Consider the following 20,403-nt stretch of genomic DNA (forward strand, 5'->3'; position numbering starts at 1 on the left):
TGGGAGCCTGGCACCGGTGCCCATGTGCACACAGCCAGGAACAGGGCTCAGCCCCCAATGTTTATGCAGGAGCGCTGGTGACACAGGGACTTGAGAGGGGCCCAGAACACTGCCAACCAGACACCTCCATGAGGGCAAATGTCGTGCAGGGGGCAGCTGGGAGCCCATCCCCCACTCAGAGAGGATCATGCAGCCCCTCAAAGGCACAGCCTCTAGTCCCAGTTCACTCCCTAAGGAGTTACTCACTCAGCCTTTGACACGAGGCAGCGTTAGGGGAAAGCCATGGGTTTCAAGCCACACAGAATGGCTTTGGAGCCTGGCTCTGCCACCTCCTAGCTTGGGAAGGTCTAAAAGCTCTCTGGGCCTCAGTTTTCCCATCTGCGACAGGATCCTGCCTCGCAGGCCTGTTCTGAGTAGTACACGGGGTGCTGTTTGTAAAGTCCTAGCATCACATAGTAGGTCTCATCGATAAACGCTGTTACGGCATCAGCTCTCACCTTGATGACCAGCTCTTCCTCAGGGAGGCAATGGCTCACCTGGGTCTCTGGCAGCTTTGAGGCAAGTCAACACTGAGCCCTGACCCTGGACCTAAAGACAGGATGGTGAGCCTTAACTCAAAGAACTTGTGAGTTTCTGAAAAAGTCTGAGCAGGAAGCCGCTAAAACAAGGAAGGTGATTGCCGCAGCAGGCCGTTCCGTGCCTGGTGGCCACACCGTCACCAGCCCCATCAGTCTCACCTCCTAAATCTCTCAGACCCCACATATGTCCCACTCTTCCTCCACTGCTCCAGTCCAAGCTGCTGTCATCTATCCTCTGGACCCCGGTGGTGGCATGCTAACCGGAGTACTTGTCAGGACAGGCTGGGTTACGCTGCACCGACAACCAAGCCACCCCGAGGTCCCACTGCAAATACATGTCAGAGTCAGAACTTGAACCAGGCCTCCCAGTTCTAGGTCAAGGTCAGTGGACATCCAGGCTGATTGTTAAATTCACAAGGTATACATCAAAGACTAGATCTTACTAATCCAGCAAGGCTAATGCAACTTTCCCCTGAACAATGAGATAACTGTTTTCAAAACAGACACTTCCTACTTAAGGGTTTTGGGTTATTTTATTCCAAATTGGAAAATCCAACTCAGACCTTAAATTAAAACCTTTCCAAATTAATTTTAGAAGAGCGAATGAATGAGTGAAGGAATGAACGTCTTTCGTTATTACGCACAGAAGCTGAAGGGCAGGAAACTGTCCAGCAAACGTCCAGAGAGGTGGGTGGCGGAAGCTGAGGGCAGGCTGAGTTGGACGGCACACTGGAAGATGAGGCCCGGCCAAGTGTGACCGCTGAGGTCAGGAGTACGTCTGCATGAAAGCAGACCACTCGGCACAGAAGCTGCAGGGCTGCAGTGACACAAGTCCCCAGGCCATGGCTCCAGCACTGCCTCATTCAAGGCAGACCCTCAAGGCCAGGGCTTTCACTGGGCTCTTAAGTTCTGACACGGCGGTCACTCCTCGGCGGTCACTCCTCTTACCTCCTTCAGCCCTGTTCCGGCGGGGCAGGCAGGGAATATGGGCGAGTGAGCGTAAGGTGCCCAGGTCAGTCCTGGCAGCACACCTCAGCCCTGGGCCCACTGGATTCTGGCCACGCAGCATGAATTGGAGGTGTCAGACCAGGGGCTGGGGGACCAGAAGGGGGCCGTTCCACGGTCCAGGCGGGACGTGCTGGAGCTTTGGGGCAGGGAGTGGTGATAGGACGGGAAGGCACAGAGCCCAGAGATATTAAAGAGCACGGAATCGTGGCCAGTTGGTACCAGGAATGAGGAAGAAATCGGAGCTGAAGATGATGCCAAGAAGGCCCAAAACTGCTGATTCCTAAGAACCTTCATCTTAGCACAACTCTCACTAGCAGTTCAGAAGCCTTTCCCACGCCTCACCCGCACAGTGGCTGAATCGTGCGCACGCGTGTATGTGTGTGTGTAGCCACACGTGTGGGGGCTGTGATCTGGGTTTGGTTTTTTTTTTTTAGTTTAAAACAACAGAAATTGACTCGCAGTCCTAGAGGCTAGAAGGCTGATGTCTGAAGGCTGTAGGGGAGAGTTTGTCCTGCCTCTTCCAGACCCTCATGGTTGCTGGCGACCCTTGGCGTCTCCCATCTCTGCCTCCCTCTTCACAGGGCTTTCGCCCATGTGTGTCTGTGTCCAAATTTCCCTCTTCTGGTTAATCTGGTATGATTTCAACTTCCCTGGATTCCATCTGCAAAGACCGTATTTTCAAATACTCTCAGATTCCACACAGACAGGTTATTAGGGGACACCACGTGTACACGCGTGTGAATGTACACACAGGTGTGTTTCCTGCTAAGTGGCCACTGACAGGCTGACTAAGGCCATCGCCTAGATCTTGCAAATGATTCAACTGGTTTACTGACCATTACTGAGCACTTTTCTAAACCTGCTTTCAACCACCCTGTGAGGTGGGCAATATCCCCTGCATTCTGTGAAAGAGAAAATACAGAAATAAAGAGACACGTCAGAGACCGAGTCTAAATAATATTAGGTTGGTGCAAGAGTAATTGAGGTTTAAAAGGTTACAAATAATTGCAGAAACCACAATTACTTTTGCACCAACCTAATACACTTGAGCCCAGGTTCCAAAGTGAACTCCCCTGAACACTGGTTTGATGCAGTGTTGACAGATCTTCCAGAAAATGATAAAAGCGTTCCATGGTGGAATAAGTTCCAGAAAAGGTTCCGTCCCGCAGGACTGCTCAGTGCCTTTCTGGCATGAGTGGGCCCCACCCTGCTGGCCACTGTCACTACCCATGCCTGAGAGGCGAATTCAGTGTCACCTGCTCGTGCCTTTTGCTATTAATCAATTAAATCGCTAACAAGCCAGGCTCCTGTGTCACCGTGACGAATGCAAACAAAGGCCCCTGTGCCCAGGCCGAGGCGCAGTGCCAGGCTCGGAGATCTTTCCTGGTCAGGAATCTTTTATTTCAAGGCACAAGAGCCCATTCAGAGCAGCTTAAGCAGAAGGGAGGACTCTCTTGCAACTGTTACGGTAATTAACGGAGCCCAAGGACCAAATGGGCGCATCTGGGTCTCCACTTGGACCAGGAACCGTGTCTCGGCCCCACCCTGGCCCCTCCCCCCACTCCTGCCTGGGGACCCTGGCAGCTGCGTGTCACTGAGAGAGCCTTGTTTCTGAGTTAGGATCCCAAGTCGCAGCTGCCTACAGGCTCCTTCGGGGAGGGAGGACCTTGCCTTTTCATTGTCACTGCCCAGTGCCAAGTCCAGGGCCTGACTGAGTGGTCAGTGCCCGGTGAAGTTTTGTTACCCTGGGTCCTCTGCCTGTTTGCTGTGTGACCATAAGCAAGGGGCTGGACTTCTCTGAGCCTCCGGACCATGCGCTATAAAACAGAGAGCAATACCTGTGCCAGGGGGTGAGTGTAGGAACAAATGAGCTCATGGGAGACGGGCACTCGTGGGTCTGTCATCTCTCGAGAGATGGGGAACCGCTAGGGGCCCACCAGTGGCTCCGCTTTCCGCCTGCTTCCTTCTCCGGGGGAGGGCCCAGTGGGACCTTCCGAATTCAGTTACTTGAGGCTGTGGCTGACATTTCATTCTACAGCCCCAGTTATCTGTTTCCTAGGAAACAAGTGAGAGACATTGACTGCAACCGTCCCCCCACACACACACGCACACGTACACCCTGGCTGCCACCCAGATTGACAATTAACAGAAATACAGTAAATGTCAGCAGAAGCTAAAAATACTTACACACCCCACTTTGTACTGCTGCTCCCTGCCGCCCGGGCACCCAGGAACAGAGGGACGATGACAGCACCCTCTCTGACACAGTGCCACACCATGCCATCCTCCAAATGGGCAGGTTTGAGGGTCCCGCCCTGCACCCCACCGCCTGCCTCTCTCCTCTAGTTTCACCAGGCTCGCCCCTCAACCCCATTCTGCAGCCTGGAGAGACGGGATCCCAGGCATGCACCGCCTGCGAGCCCCCCCCCCCCACAGCACCGCTGACCCTGTAACCCTGCCCTTTACCCTGCCAGCCAGTGCCCCCGTCGGTGGCACCACCACCCACCAAGCTGCTCAAGCCGGAAGCCTGGGAACTATCCTGGCTCTCTCCTCCCACCCGCCCCTCCACTCAGCACCTCCCTGCCCCACCCCCTGCCCAGCCTGGCACCTCTATTCTCATAGCACGGCCCCCGGCCCCGCAACCCTGCTGTGTGCGCCACAGCCGTGCTGCCCCTCACATTCTTCCATCCAACTGAAACAACCTGGACCAACGCACATCCACTGGGAAGCCCTCTGCCTCCCAGGGCTGAATCCATGGGTGATGTTCTCTCGCCCACAGCCCCTCACTCACCTCCACTGCAGAGAGAATCACTGCACCCCCTTAACCAGCAGCACGCGTGCTGGCTAGGCCTCAGGCATCATTCATGTGTGTTAACGTGGGTTAACACACGTGACAGTATCACAGGGGGGCGCCTATTGTTGGCTCCTCTGCTACCTGGGTGCTTAGCGGGCAGGCCCTGCGGGTGACCAGTTCTAAGTCAGTCACCGCACCCCACACAGAGGTGGCCTCCACGGGGCCCTCCCAGGGACCGCATCTGTGCTCCTTGCTCTGAGCCCAGGACCTAAGACTGCTTAGTAAACTCTGGTGCTGCACTGAATGGGTCCCCAGGTCCCAAAGGGATGGACACTCTCCTGGCGTGTTTTCCTGCCTTCCCCTAACCCTAACCCTAACCCTAACCCCCACCTGATGGTGGAAGACGGGTTCTTTGCAATCTGTTGGCAAACAGGGCTCTGTGGGTTCTTGCAATACCGTAAGCCTAGGTTCTGTTTCCTCACACAAAGCCTGCCTTAGTCAAGACTTTGAAAGTGCTAGCTACCGTGTTTCCCTGAAAATAAGACCTAGCCGGACCATCGGCTCAAATGCATCTTTTGGAGCAAAAATTCATATAAGACCCGGTCTCATTTTACTATAAGACCGGGTGTTTAATATAACATAATATAATATAACATAATATAACATAACATAACATAACATAACATAACATAACATAACATAACATAACATTATAATATAATATAATATAATATAATATAATATAATATAATATAATATAATATAATATAATGTACGATGTAAGAGCGGGTCTTATATGAATTTTTGCTCCAAAAGACGCAAACGAACTTACGGTCTGGCTCGGTCTTATTTTCGGGGAGACAGAGTGGAATGGCATTCTGATGACCGCACATGATGAATTTGTGGCCACGAGCACTTTGCAAACAGATAGACTGACAGCAGGAGACGCTGCTGGTTCCGTGGACACCCCAGTAATCAGAGATGTCTTCTTGGTGCAGCATTATTTCACGGTGAACTTCAGCCATGAGAACCAGAAAGCCTTGGAGCTGAGGACAGAGGACGCGAAGGACCGTGATGAGTGGGTGGCGGCCATCGCTCATGCCAGGTATGTGTCCCCCCGCCCCACAGTCCAGGCAGAAGAGACCGAACCCAAACCCAGGAAGAGGGGCCGTGGCAGAGCAGACGGGACGGGGAATGGAAGCCTGATGGGCCCTCCTCCAGCCCCGGAGCGCAGGGCCCCTGCCTCCCTGGGTGCCGCAGGGAACCAGAAGCCGCGAGGGCAGCACTGCAGCTTCCCAGCTGCTTCCTTCCACCAGCTGGCTGCTTTCTCTCTCTTCGGGAAACTGAGCACCGTTTGGTTAGGTGAGGCTTTTATGGCTCAGAGTCTCAGCCCGCCAGGGTCCTCCCCCAGATGCATGCCAACGAGCCAGCCCTGTGTTCCCTCTGGGCCTCTGATTTCTCACCTATGGACTGAAATCCCCCACGAGCCTTGCTACTCAGGGGTGCTGCTCCTCCCCTCACTCCCAGCAGCCTGCACCCCTCTCCTGAGGAGGACTCGCGGGGCCAGGTGGGAGAAAAGCAAAGGGACAGCATGTGCTGCACAGAACAGGGGCTCCCAGCTGGACGGAATCTTCCGAGGTCCTGAGGAAATAACGGCCTTGTGGGCCGGGCTGTGGCCCCAGAGCTAGTGCCGAGCCCATGGCAGAGCCAAGTCCTGTCGGGGCAGGGACACCCAGACTCACCCCTCTGCACAGAGCTTTCTGGCTAGTGGGTAACGATGTGTTTCTGTGTCTAACTCCCTATAAAACGTAAGCTGCTGGGAGTAGGGACCAATGCAATTCTTTGTGTCTCCAGGACCTGATAAAGGCATAGATGCATGTTCAGCAAAGGTGGGTTAGAAGAATGCAAGGAGGACGGATGGATGATGGATGGATGGATGGATGGATGGATGGATGGATGGATGGATGATGGATGGATGATGGATGGATGGATGGGTGGTGGATCTCAGGGCCCTTCCTTGACCTTTGGATCAAACCAGCTGACCAGAAATCTTTTATTATAGTCATAGCACTAACCCTGGCCTTGAGATCAGGCCATTCCATCCTGTCTTCCTAGAGTGTCCAGTCTAGCTATGGAGACCAGGTTATCAGACATGAGCCAATAGACTCAGGCTCTGAGTGTGGAGCTGGGCAGACAGGGATGGATGCAATACACGTATTCCCCCAGTCCAGTCATGAAGACATTAGACATACATGCAAATGGCTTAAGTACCAAGAACCATGGCAGAGAGGCGTGACTCCCACCTGCAGGGACATGGGGGCTCTGGGGAAGCTGGAAACAGGGTCACATTTGACCTGAGTAGAAGGACTGAGGGCAGGTTTAGTGGGTTTAGATACGAGCTCTTCAGCCCCCACGCCAGCCCCCAAAGCCTTAAGTAAAGGCACTTGGTATACAAAATTCCAAGAATAAGAAAGTTTGGGAGTCAGAGGGTCATGAGGTTGGACACTGGACTGGAACCAGATTGTATCCGTACCTGAATACCCAGCTGAGTTGTGTGACCTGTCTTCTGGGAGCAGTGGGGAGCCACCGAACGTTCTGTGATCAGAGCTCACACGTCAGAGGAACACGACCAGAGCGACGATCGGGATGGGAAGGGGGCATTGTAGAGTGTGGCATCAGGTGGATACAGCCCAGATTCAAGGACGGCAGCTGGACCTGTGTCCCCAGCACTGAACTAGGATGGGTAGCAGGGTTGTTTGGGGGCCAAATGATATTACTTACATGAAGGAGCTTTGAATCATTGTAGAATTCTAATTTGTTACACATTCTGATAACCAGGACAGAAATAACTGGACGCTGCCCCACTAAAGTCAGTCTGGCCAATGCTATGGTAATAGAAGCCCAGTTATTTCAGGAACACCCCACCCAGTCCAGGGCTGGGGGGCAGGGAAGGCTTCTCGGAGACAGCATTTCAGCTGGGCCCAGAGCTAGCCGAGGAAAGAGGATGGAGCTGCCCTGGGAGAGAGGGAGGGAGGAGGATGCTTCAGATCTGTCTGCGCAGGGCCCCAGAGGGGTATGGGGCAGGGCGGGGGCAGGGGCCAGAACCAGCTGGAGGAACCGGAGGTCAGAATGTGAGGCGGGATGGGGAAGAGGGACCAGCAGTCAGGCTAAGGCCGTGCGCCATGACTGGGAGTTGGGACCTTCTGCTAAGCGCAGTGGGTAGTGCGCCCACTTCTGGCTGGCCCTCCAGGAACCAGTGGGCAGTGTCTTCCCTGGCGTGTCCATCTGCCCACAGCTACCGGACCCTGGCCACCGAGCACGAAGCCCTGATGCAGAAGTACCTGCACCTTGTACAGGTCGTGGAGACGGAGAAGACTGTGGCCAGGCAGCTGCGGCAGCAGATCGAGGATGGCGAGATGGAGATCGAGCGGCTGAAGGCAGAGGTGACTGCGGCCGGGGCCCCACACCCAACCCCTGCGCCCCCAGGCTCCCACAGGGTGGGGGGCCCGGGACAGGCCGGGCGACCAGCTCCCAGCCACAGCCATGCCAGCCTCCAAACTTACAACCAGGGATCCTGGCTGAGTGGGGAGGTCCTGTGGTCAGATCTGGGTTTAGATCCCACCACTGTTACCTAAAGCTACACGCCAGAGCGAGCCCCCCAAGCTTTGCATGCCTCCTCTTCTCATGGGCTTTTCACACTTACCCCTTGAGGCTGTGGACGTTGACGTTGTTTACAGGCCAGTTCCGCATTTCTGTGTCTACAAGCTCACTGACTAATCCACCCAGGACTGGGGGGCACCGGGTCCCGGGAAGTCGTGCGAGTGTGGACTCCGGCTCAGCACCCAGCCGCCCCTGCCCTCTGCCTGGCATGCTGGGAGCTCCTACAGGGACTCACCAGGCAGCGGTGACTAGGTTAAGCCTTCTAGAACTTCACTGCTCCAAGGGTGGTCCATGAAGCAGCAACTCACCAGAAATGCAGAGTCCCAGGCCTGCCCCAGACCTTCTCAGCAGAATCTGCACTTTCACAACATCCAAGGGAATCTCATTTCGTTCAGGCTGGGGGGCTGGCTCGCAGTCCCTTCGGTGCCCCTCACCAGCTGTCCGCCCCTCACAGAACAATCTGATGGCCTCTCACCCCTCACCTCCCCACTGTGCTCAGAACCATCTGGCCACATCACACAAGGACCACGGACTCTGAGCTGAGGAGGGGAAAACGAAAACACAGACTCCTACATTCAGGGTTGACTACATAAGTGGCACAGCCCAGTGCAAGGTGAAAATGTGAGGCCCCGGCCGGAGTCGGGAAGTCAGTCTCCCCTTCTCACGGTCCACCACGCCAACCCGTGACAGACAGGTGACCCCCACCTTCAAACTCCCACTCCCCCCAACCTCTGCCCCATGATGCACTCAGCACCGAGACCAGGGTCTAGGCAGCCTGCCGAGTCCCCCACCTAATGCCCCAGGCACTGGCTGAGGTTGCCAGTCTCACCTCATGCACAACTAACGGTAACATCAACTTGGAACTCCAGCGTCACCAAAACTTTCAGCCTCGACCCACCTCTGCCAGCCCCACCAGGCACCTTCAGACATGCTTCCTTAGCCCCCACAACCATGATGATTCCACACGGGAACCAGGCTCAGAGGGCTCGAGTTGCCTGTCCAAGCCCACACAGCTGGACGTGGCAGAGCCGGGCCTGGAACCCAGGTCCGCCTGCCGGCGTGAGAGGCTCTACTCTACTCAGAGCGCCTTCACGTGGCTCTGGGGATGGGGCCTGTCCTGTCTCTAGACCACCCGGCTCCTTCTGGGGCCAGTCGCCCTGAGGCGACGAGCTGGGGTCTGTCCTAGCCCAGCACACAGCCGAGTGCACGCTGAGCACGTGGGGGACCAGGCTGTCAGCTTCATGGTCAGGTGTCGGTGTCACTCACTCACTACGTGCCTGTCCCCTGAGCTCTGCCTCACCCTCTTCCCCACTCTCCTCTCCCATCACCCGGGCTCCTGCCAGTGGCCGCCGCTGTGAGCTGGGTACCTCTGGGCTCTTGGATGTGCTGGCACTCCTGCTGGGACTGCCCTGTGACCCCCACGCGTCCCTGCCGGGGGACGCCCTCCCCTACTCCCACACTCAGCACGTCGCACCAGAGCTGCTGCACGTGCATCTATTGCCCCACCTGGCCGGCCGGGAACTCCTCGGGGGCATGGCTGTCCTTTATCACTGTCTCCCCTGGCCTGGCGCACAGTAGGTGCTCAGTGAGGGCTTACTGAGCGAATGGGCATCAGGATCTGCAGTGGGCACTAAACAAATGGACGACTCTCCCCCCTGAAGGTCTGACTGTGGTGCGTGGAGCTTAGTGTGAACCCAAGTCAGGAAGTGAGTCACCTTATGGCCAGAGTGGCCGTGGCTTTATGCTGCACGTGGCCTTAAAAGCTTTCCGGGGTTTGTAGAGCAGAGAAGAGGAGGGTGCAGTGCTGGGAGCACACAGCCACCAGCTGTGAGAGCGTGTGCACGCGCGTGTGTCAGAGTGAGCAGGTGCCCACGTGTGGAACTTGGAGCAATGCTTCCAGTTGGGTGAATTACTCTCGGGGCAAAGATTGTTTTAAAGGACACTGTGAAAGAAAGGCCAGCTTGGTAAAGCTGCCAGGCTATAGCCTCTCACACACACATCCTGCGGGGCACAGGGCATCTGTTTGCTCTGGGTGGGCTCCCGGAAGGTGGAAACAGCTCCCATTTCCCAGGAAGTAGGCCATCAGGTGGCAGGAGGCATTGAGAAGCTGAGGAAGTGACAAGTGACCCCATGACGAAGACAGGGGCCTTAGAAGGCCAGAGCTGGGAGGGCTCTGAAGACACAGAGGTCCCCACGGGAGGGATGACCCACGGTGACCTCCGGCGCTACAGTTCGGGCTCAGACTTGGACCTCCAGGCTCACCCGCGGGGCCTGAGCCCGTCCTGCAAGTTGCCCCTGTGGTAAAAGGGTGCCTGTTAGGGAAAGACTGTCACCTGAACAGCCCCAGGCTCTCATGGCCCCTCTCCTCTGAGCGCCACACAGCACGCCGCAGGCCCCACACCACTTACTGCTGAGGATTCCAGGGGGGTCCTGATCTCCTCCCACCCCCTGTTCTGATTCTGCTCCCCTAACTGGTGACGTCACCGCCCACAGCGGCTGTGCCCACTGAGTCATCACTACTCTTTACCCCCGGGCGATCGGCACATGTACCTCTCAGGATGAGCTGGGTTACGCTGCCGTGACAAACAACCCCGATGTCCTAGCAGATTCAAACAGCAAAGGTTGCTTCCTCAGTCACCCGGTGCGTCCACGGTGGCTTCTGCCCCCACGGCGACAGGGACGCTGGCTGCTGGGACCCCACGCAGGGGGAAATTCCCCAGTCATACGTCAGGGGAGAGGACCATGGCAACTGATGTGTGACACCTCTGCTCAGTTCTCATGGGACAAGCAAGGCGGCCGAGTCCTGGGACCTGGGGGGTGCAGTCCTGCCACGTCTGAGGAGGAGAGCCAGTGTCTGCGAAAGCCCTGGTGACTTCCTGCTGTGGCTTCTCCTTCCATCCCCAAGCCCCCGACACAGGCCTGTTGTAAATAACAGACTTTCTGAAAGGTTTGGACATGACAGAGCGGAGGCTTCCACAACTGAAACCGAAACAGCTTAAAAATGAAGAGACGACGTCCCTGCCTCCTGTCCCTCGGCCTTTCCCGCCACAAGAATTCCTCGCTGACCTCTGCCCCCACGCCCCACCCTGCACCCAGTGACAACATGCTGGAGCCGCTGGTACCCGCTGGCAAGTGCCAGTCGCTACGTTTTCAAGAATCTCCAAGCTAGTTATTGAACCTGCGGTGGCTCACAGTGGACCGAGGTAGGACAGCGCACACGCATGCTGCCAACTCCACTGTTTCTCTGTCAGAGACCTGCTCGTTGAGCGCTTAGCAATACACCGCTGTCTGCAGCTTTCCTCAGGACCAGCTGCATACTTTGCAGGGCCCAGTGCAACATGAAAACACAGGGTCCTTGAGGATTCCGAGGCAGCAACAGCAGAGCCTTAACCCACGCCCTGGGCCCTGGAATCCCAGGGCTCTGCCCGGGGCACACGTCCTGTCCTGGAAACACCATCCCTCTTCTCCCTCCCTGCTCTCCAGCCGTGGGCCCCCACCTCTGGCCATCTCTCCCTGCACGTAGCAGCAGATCAGGACAGACCAAGGTCTGCAGGAAAATTCCTTAAGTCTCTTTTCTGCCTCTGAATGACCCCAGCAGCCCTCACCGTCTGCAGCCCAGAGCTCCAAGGACCGTCTAACCCAAAGGGAACGTCTGCCTCTGAGAAGAAACCTGCCGCCCTCTGGGGTGCTGGCGGTGGCACCAAGCCACCGTGTTAACAGCTCCTTTTGTCCCCTGTATGACTGGAGGCAAACTTGGGGGACTGATGCCGGCCCTGAAAAACAGGAGTTTAGAGAGAGTCGTCCATTTTATTGGCGTGCAAGCACTCAGAACCCCGCAAGGCTGACTCTGGAAGAAACTGCAGCTCTTTAGTTCAGAGTTTACAATAAAACTTTAGCCATGGGATCAGTTTTGCAAACAGACGTTGACATGGACCCCAACATATAAAACAGTGCGATGAGAGTCCCAATCTGGGGATAATGGAAGAGGGCGCCTTCCCCAGGAGGTGCCTCCCCAACTGGCCTTCCCAGGGCCCACACCCAGGCCTTAAGTCCTGCCTCCTCCCACCTGTCCTGCCCGCGTCCACCCTTGCTGCCACCCCCCACACAATACCCTGCAGGACCCTGTGCCTTTGTTCACACCACGCCCTCTGCTCAAATTCCTTCCATCCCATAGCTGTCTGGTGGGCTCCTATTTGTCCTTCAAAACCTCTTCTGAAAAGCCCTTGCCGCTTCTGTGGTGAGATCCTCCCACTGCAGTAGGTGTACATCTTGGGTCTGGCTTGTTGGATTATAAGTTGCCTCTGTGGGTGTCTGATCCCCTTCTTAGGCTGGAAGCTCCTCTAGGGACGGGATCTGACTTCTCCACCTACAGCTCTGTGGCACCAGTGCCGAGGACATGGCCCCACACAGCAACCGCACCACGACATGCTGACGTGTCGGCACAAAGGGAGTCTGCTGGGCTTGGACGAGGCCACAGGGAATGGAGAAGGAAGGAGAGAAAACCGATTATGTGACAGCTGGTTGAAAAGCAAGAAATACAAACATCTTTAGCAAAACCTTGGCTGCTAACAGAAAGAAAAACCCTGGATTAATTCCACCACCACTTACTGCACTGACTAACCCTAGTCTGGATTAAAGGCACCGTCCGCAGAGGGGGCAGGAGCCGATGGGCAGTGCTGCAAAGGGTGCAGCCAACAAGGGTCAAGAAAACCAGGCTGCAGGTGGCAAGTGGCCAGGCACTGAGGCAGGTGGGCAGCCAGAGCTGGACGCCCGCCGGTGAGCTGGGCTGTGAGCCCAAGCCCCAACTCTCCACGGCCACCACTGACAAGGGTCAACTGAGCAGGTTCTGGACATCAACCAAGCAAACCAGGGTCCAAAGCAAACCCATCCCAGAAGGGACCTGCCAGGGTTAGAGCGCGGCACCCTGTGAGCTCACCAGGCCCGGGGCTTCCGCTGCCATCCAGACCCTGGCTCCTCGCAGGGGGGCCCCGTGGGCCAGGACTCCGGCCGGCACTCGCAGCTCTGCCCCCGGCCCAGGCCTTCAGTGAAGGTCCTGAGCCTGCCTGTGCGCGTAGCCGAGCGCTTGGCCTAATGGCATCTATTTTTGCCCTGGCCCCCTGAGTAGGTGTCCTGGAATGCCTCTCTGAGAAGAGCGCCCTCACTTTTAAACACAGACTATGTACACACACGTGTGTGCGCACGTACACCCCGCCAACTAAAGGGAAAAGGTACCAAGTGCAAATCCCAAAACTGGCAAAGACAGTGACCGGCATGGAGGCGACAACGTCAGGCCCACAGTGGGGGTGTTGCCTGGGCATTTCCCGTCTCTGCGCTCTCCAGGAGTGTGTGTGTGTCTGTGTGTGTGTGTGTGTGTGTGTGTGTGTGTGTGTCCCTCAGCCCTTGATCAAAGAATCCGCCTTTATTTCAATGTGCAAATGCTCTCAGAGAGTCAGAAAGGGGGGGAGCACCCAAGCATGTGGGCACTGAGTATTTCTCGCTCAGATATTTTCAGCCCCTCTTCAAGTACCACCGGGTAATTTTAGCAACCCTGGGAGCAGAGAGCCGTCACTGTTCCATTTTGCTTTCAAAGTGCTCCTTTCGCTCAATTGTGAGAGCCCATTCATGCTGCGGCTCAGCGAGTGGCCTTGGGGGGACAAAGCCGCGTGCTCTGAAGAGGGAGCAGTGGCTTTGCGGCCGTGTTTGCAGGTTCCCCGGAACTGCTATCTTTAGATGTGTGGGGCTCAGTGCCCGCGGTGTTTCCTGTGCTGGAGCACTTTGTTGTTCTGGGCTTGTTGTTAATTCACTTACTAGTGCAGCCAACAAGTGTGTGTTGAGTGCCCAGCCCCATGCCAGGCACAGAAGGATGTTAATGGATGTGGCAGCCACTGCCCTCCCCCCACAGAGCTCACAGCAAAGATGGAGACGACACAGGCCACACGGCACCCGAGCATTTGAGGCAGAGTCTGCAGTGCCAGCAGAGCCCCAGTGAAGGGCGCCCAGCAAAGACGTGCAGACTCGGGGTGGTGGGCAGGGGCCCCCAGGCAGGACGCAGCCCTGGCCTCTCCACCCGAGGAGCACCAGGGCCCCGGCTCTGCCGACCTCCCCAATCCCCAAATCAGGCAGATGGAAATTTTCACAGTAGCTCGAATGTTCGTTCCTGAGGCTGTCCCATCTTCCAGGCCAGCAGTCTCTAGGCTGTGCCCCAAAGGGGGCTCCAAGTCACAGCTGCCCGGGGGGTGGGGACAGACAGCCACACTCGTGGGCTACGTCCCAGCCACTTGCGACCTCCTGTGACAGGCTGCGCTTCCATATTGTTGGCTTGAAAAAATACAGGGATTCCCAAGTGGCCATCAGTAGACGAATGGACAGCAAAACATTGACGGACCTGGAGGACGTTATTCCGAGCGAAACAAGCCAGTTACAAAAAGACAAATACTGATTCCACTCAGATGGGGTCGTGGAGGGAGTCAGATCCTTAGAGACAGAAAGTGCAGGGTGATTTCCGAGGGCAGGGGAAGGAGTGGGGAGGCTAATGGGGCAGCGCTTCTCTTGGGAAGATGAGAAAGTTCTGGATTGATGGTGGGGACGGCCGCACAACAAGGTACTAACCACTGAGCTTTGCACCTAAAACTGGCTAAAATGGTAAACTTCACGTTATGTACATTTTACCACAATAAAAACCCACAAATAAAGGCGCAATGGTTGGGGAGGAGGGAGGAGAACCCCGGATATACAGAGGTGCCTGCAGCCCCGACAGTGGAGCGGCCTTGTCCAAGGTGCCTGAGAGCCAGGCGGACAGGACCCCACCCAGTGCGCACTCACAGACGTCTGGGTCACCGATGGCCCACGGAGCGAGGGACCTGAGCGGCAGTGCCCGGCTCCCGGGGAGGAAGCGGCAGGGCACCCCCACCACGCGGTGCCTGCGGCTGGCTCCCCTCGGTGCAGCTGACCTGTGTTTCTGTCGCAGATCGCATCCCTGCTCAAGGACAATGAGCGCATCCAGTCCACCCAGACCGTCACCCCCAATGACGAGGACAGTGACATCAAGAAAATTAAGAAGGTTTGTACCATCATTCTGGGCTGCACAACCGCCCCAGCCCCTGCAGAGAACCTCCTGACACAGCCCAGGGAATGGCAGTGTCCACCTCCGGGCCCACTGCCCCAGGGCATACCACCCTCACCTCAGCTCCCAACAGAACCTCCGGCCCCCGACCCCTGGAGAGCGCCCTGTCAGGCCATCTCTTCTGGTTGTCCCGGTGAGGAAGGTGGCTCAGCCCATTTCACAGATAAGAAAACTGAGGCTCCAAGAGAGGAAGGACAAGAACCCAGGCCGTGGGACTCAGCTGAGAGCTTTCCTCACAATGCCAGGGGCCTTGACCAGACCCCCCCACCCCAGGCCAGGCCACCTCCCAAGGTCACGCCCATGCATGATCCCTTACTGTTATGCAAACACTTCCTCACCACTGTCCCCTCCGGTTCCCAGCAGACCTCAGCATAAGTCCCCACAGTTGCTGCCACTGGTTTTGCCTTGTTTAGAGTCCAGAGGGATAGATATGTCAGAAGGTACCGGGAATCCGCCCAGTGGCCAGGGTACTGACCAGCACCCTGGGCCACCCCCTGGGGGGTGCAGAGGGAAAGCACATGCTTCGTGTTTGCAGCTTGCCCGACTTGAGCTGGGGAGCCTGACTCACCCTAAGAAAAACAAGTGCAAACAGACAACCCCACTTGCTAAGAGGGCAAAGGGGCCCCAATGCCACCCAGACCAGAAACTGCAGGCTGGCACCCCACAGGCCAAGTGCAGCCTCTCGGCGGGTTTGGATTTCTGGGCCCACACATTGTTTTTCTTTTTCTTTTTCATTTGTTGCCCGTGCTTTAAAAGCTAAACATTTCACATAAGAATCTAGATTTCTGGTTTCTCAAAACTAGAAATAGCTACCATTCATTAAGCAATTTCCATGTGCCAAAACTATTCTAGGAGCTTCAGTGCAGATGAATTCGGTCCTAACTACAAACCAAACCCTCTGAGGTTTTCTTATCTGCATCTCACACATGGGGAACTGAGGGACAGAGAGGCAAAGTGACTCACCCCGGTCACACAGCTAAGTGTTTGCAGAGCGACCTTTAAAACCTGGACACCAAGCTCCACAGCACACATCCTCGGTCCCCAGGACTCACCACATCCTAGAGAAGTAGAAGGTCCCGCAGCCCCGGGCCCTCCACCCACCCAGTGGGCCTAGAGGTGGTGCAGCCCCCACCCAGCCGGCTTCATACATGTATAGGAGCTGCCAGGCACCCGCGGACACTGGGATTTGCCCCCCAGGTCTGAACCAATCCCCAAAAGGCAGGCCCCACTGGCCCCATTTTGAGAAGCCATTCTGGCCAGGAATTTAGTTAAGTACCAGCTGAAACCATCGTCCTTCCCTCTATTTTCACCCTCCCGGGGCCTCAGAGCAAGGGTGCTCCCTCGTCAGAATGCCTTCCTGTCTTCAGAGACCCGACGGAGCTCGGGCCTGGCCGCTCCTCTCCAGGGTGACCCGCGGGTGGCCGGCGGGCCTGACCTGGTGTGAGACCCCTGGGTGCCCAGCCCCATCCAGGCACCAGCCGGCTCCCCCGCCCCGGGTCCCCCCTGTGAGGACCGGAGCTTGCACCAGCTCAGCGCAGGGATGGCAGGGAGCTCGGTGGCACGTGGTTAGGAGCCTGTGCCTCTCACAACAATTCTGTGCATGTGAACCAAGGCCCTTTCCCAAGTGCCTGTCGACACGAGGCCATGCCAGGCAGCCCGACTCCACAGGCCAGGCGGCAGCATGAGGCCCAGCCACAAGATCAACTCGTTTGCCATCTTCTGTCCAATTTGATAATTGCCCTCTCCCCAGACGGGCTGTGATGGAAACTTCTGGGCTCTCAGGCCAGTGACTGGAGCAGAAGAGGCGTGAGCCGTGCCCAGCACAGCCTGGCACCCTCTGTCCTCACCCACCTCCCATTCCGAGGCTGGGGCCACACTCTCCCCCTTCAGACAAGTTTCTAAAGCAGCCTGGGGGTGGGCGTGGGGGGGCTTGTTAACACGCAGGGGCTGGGGGCCTGGGGCTCTGCATTCCTGCCCTGCTGTGCTGACCGCCCACGGATACCACCTTGAGTCCAGCATCACCTCAGCCCGAGTGTGCAGGTGGGAAAACGGGCTCAGAGGGACCCAACGCCTTGCGGGCACCTTGTGGGCACCTTGCGGGCACCTTGCGGGCACCTTGCGGGCACCTTGCGGGCGCAGGACGCGGCCTGGTCGCCGGCCGAGGTCTGTGCTCTGGCCCCTCATGCCCAGCGCAGGGGACATGAGGCAGCCGCGCTCCCCGGCCCCGGGGCGCCACCTGACGGCCCTGCCCGCTGTGCTGTGCGCGCAGGTGCAGAGCTTCCTGCGGGGCTGGCTGTGCCGGCGCAAGTGGAAGACCATCATCCAGGACTACATCCGCTCGCCGCACGCCGACAGCATGCGCAAGCGCAACCAGGTGGTGTTCAGCATGCTGGAGGCCGAGGCCGAGTACGTGCAGCAGCTGCACATCCTGGTCAACAACTTCCTGCGCCCGCTGCGCATGGCCGCCAGCTCCAAGAAGCCCCCCATCACGCACGACGACGTCAGCAGCATCTTCCTCAACAGGTGAGCAGCCCCAGGCAGCCCCACCCCGGGGCCTGGGCCACGGCGCGGCGGGGGGGACTCGGCGGTGCAGACCCCTAGTCTGACCTATGCCCCCATCTAGTCCCCACCAAGCGCAGATGAGGAAACTGAGGCCCAGAGACGAAGGAAGTTGCCCGAGGTAACGTGGCTGGAAGCCACGCCCCCCAACGATTGTGGGGCCAGGGCAGGAGTGCAAACGGAGGACCACACAGTGTGTGTCTAGAGGGCAGTTCTCAGCAGCTGCCGTTTCGCTCCCTCCCGCCGCTCCCCCCCCCCCCCCAGGGATATTTGGCAACATTTGGCGACATTTCTGATTGTGAAAACTTGGCTGGGTTTGGGGTGGGGGGGGCGCTCCTGAAACCTCTGGGGAGAAGCCAGGCATGCTATTAAATGTGCTACAGAGCCCAGGACAGGCCCCACCACAAAAAATTATTCCACCCAAAATGTCAGCAGTGCCCAGGTTGAAACCCTGGTTTAAATGTTAAGAGTTATAAACGAAGCTACAAAAAGCTAAGAACTAGGTTCCACCCTTCTGGCCTGACGTCATGATGACCTGGCGGTCAGCTGCCAATGTAGATTCTTAGGCCCCTTCCAGGGGGCTCTGCACCACTCGATGCAAGTGCTTCATAAAATCAGCCGCTTCTCCTAGGCGGTGACTGGGCATGAACACAGGGCTGGCGGTGTCAGTGGAGCTGAGCTGACCTGCTCTTCTGCTGTCAACCTTTGCTTTAAAGGATTTTCCTAGGAAGTGGTTTAAATACATTAGCTTTTTGGTGGTTAATATAACTGAGCAAACGAGATAAAAGTAACTAAACTGAGTGCTGTTCACTCTCAAGTCTCACAAGCCGATCTCTGTGCCCCTACATGTTCGTGCAACGGTATTTCCTTTAAAATGGTCACCATTCAGTCATTTCACTCATTCCAACCAGCCTTCGAGGCCCACGGCATGGCTGCCGGAGACCCAGGGTCCCCTTCGCTGTGCCCCCCTCTCCCCCTCTTCTGCCCATGTGGTGGTGAGTTTGAGGGGCCTGTGGGAAGCCCGGGAGGAAATGGGAGGCAGCAGACGTGGGTTATAGTGGGTCTGACGCCCTGGAGAGAGATGCAGCTCAAGAGGCTACAAGTCATGGGACAGCACAGGGCTGACACCAAAGACGGGGATGAGGCATCAGAGTGCGGGGACAGCGAGGGGTGCAGGGGAGCGGCTTCTGGCCTCAGAAAAGGCCGGGGAGAAGCAGTGCACAGACAGGTGGCCGTCTCGGAGCCAAGTCCCTGCCAGGCCCGTGCGAGGCCTGTTTCCCCTTCTCTACCAGGGCCCATGTCATCAGTCTCATGATCCTTGTCACAATAGTGGCAGCCTGAACAAGTCTGAAGCCTTCCAGAATATGGACTCTAGCGGTCCACGGAAACCCCTGACCCAGGAATGGTGCCTCCTCTTACAGGGGTAACAGTAAAGGCCCACATCCAAATACAAGTCTAAAGTGGAGGGAAACTGCCCAAGTCACCGCATCGCCCAGCATTACTCGGTTACCAAAACCAGACACTGTGATCATAGATACAAAATAGCATCAAATTGAATCCATAAACATGAAAATGATACTCGCTCACAACCGAGTAGAATTGAGCTCAGGAATCCAAGGCTGGTTCAACACCAAAAGTCCATCTGTGTGTTTTACTGTATTTTCCTACTGTATTAAGTAAGAAAAACCTGTAATGGCTCAGGGATGCATCACATGCTCTGGCTTCCCTCCTCCCCCACCAGGGTGGGGGTGGGGAGAACTAGAAAATGACGGCCTGGGGGTCACCCCACCTCCCCGTGTGGTTGTCGGGTATAGGTACAGCGTAAGCTTCACTATCTTAACCCCGTTTTGCAGGAGCATGAAGGACAGCGAAGGTTATTTTTTCGTTAGCCCCAGCTGGCAACGTGCAGGTGTGCATGCAAGGACCACACCACAGTAAGGGGTCGCTTTGTGGGACCTGCTCTGTGCCAGGCTCCCTGTCGGCACGTGGCTGCGGGGTTTCCAATCCTCAGAAACGCCTCCCGAGGCTGGCACAGGGGCTGAGAGAGGTGACGGGATGTGCTCGAGGGCACACAGCGACCCGGGAGGGCTGCGGCCTGAAGGCCTGTGCTTCCCGTTAAACCCGGTCCTCCTCGGGCCGCACCCGCACCCAGACTCCTTACAGCGGGGGTCGGGCCTGCATGCCCCCTGCCGCGCATGTGGGCCCAGCCTTCCCACGCACCGTGAAAGTGCTGTGGATGTGAGCCCCTGGCTCTCCCTCCTGCGGCCACAGCACAGTCTGGTATCACGTGTGAGCCAAAGGCAGAGGCTGCAGGCCCCCCTTCTAATGAGAAGGCATTTCCCCAAACCTGAGGCTAATGTGGTGATTTCCTTTGCTGGGGCTCATTAAAAGAGGTCCCTGGAAAGAGAGAGGACTCCCTCCAGGTTGGCTGGGGATAGGTTACCTGTGTGCTTCTCGAATGGGAGGTGGCAGCCTTGTTCAGCCAAGACGATGAGCTTACAGACGTGGACCATTTCCCTGCATAAAAGCCAGGCCCAGTGACACGTGCTGGGAACAGGTGGTTTGTATCGTGAAGCCCGCTCTGATTGGCAGTGGGTCGAGAAGGACAAGGCCAAGTGGCGGGGCCTGCTACCAGCAATTCATGTCTGCATGGGCTGGGGTGAGGAGGGACGGGCGTTTGC

At 56.9% G+C, this 20,403-nt stretch overlaps 1 protein-coding gene and 1 long non-coding RNA gene across 8 annotated transcripts in view; one reads left to right on the forward strand and one right to left on the reverse strand.

Moving 5' to 3' along the window:
* LOC141568081 (uncharacterized) overlaps positions 1 to 20,403 on the reverse strand; it is a 91,692-nt gene that overhangs the window by 58,974 nt on the left and 12,315 nt on the right. The window lies entirely within an intron of this gene.
* RASGRF1 (Ras protein specific guanine nucleotide releasing factor 1) overlaps positions 1 to 20,403 on the forward strand; it is a 63,479-nt gene that overhangs the window by 6,110 nt on the left and 36,966 nt on the right. For all 7 annotated transcript variants that reach the window (XM_074317371.1, XM_074317369.1, XM_074317372.1 and 4 more), the window contains exons 2-5: positions 5,379 to 5,485; positions 7,676 to 7,823; positions 15,008 to 15,100; positions 17,433 to 17,686. In XM_074317371.1, the coding sequence (XP_074173472.1) occupies positions 5,379 to 5,485; positions 7,676 to 7,823; positions 15,008 to 15,100; positions 17,433 to 17,686 (602 nt within the window). The remainder of the gene's footprint in view (positions 1 to 5,378; positions 5,486 to 7,675; positions 7,824 to 15,007; positions 15,101 to 17,432; positions 17,687 to 20,403) is intronic.

Source organism: Rhinolophus sinicus, linkage group LG13 (assembly GCF_036562045.2).
Source record: "Rhinolophus sinicus isolate RSC01 linkage group LG13, ASM3656204v1, whole genome shotgun sequence".
NCBI classification, from domain to species: Eukaryota; Metazoa; Chordata; class Mammalia; order Chiroptera; family Rhinolophidae; genus Rhinolophus; species Rhinolophus sinicus.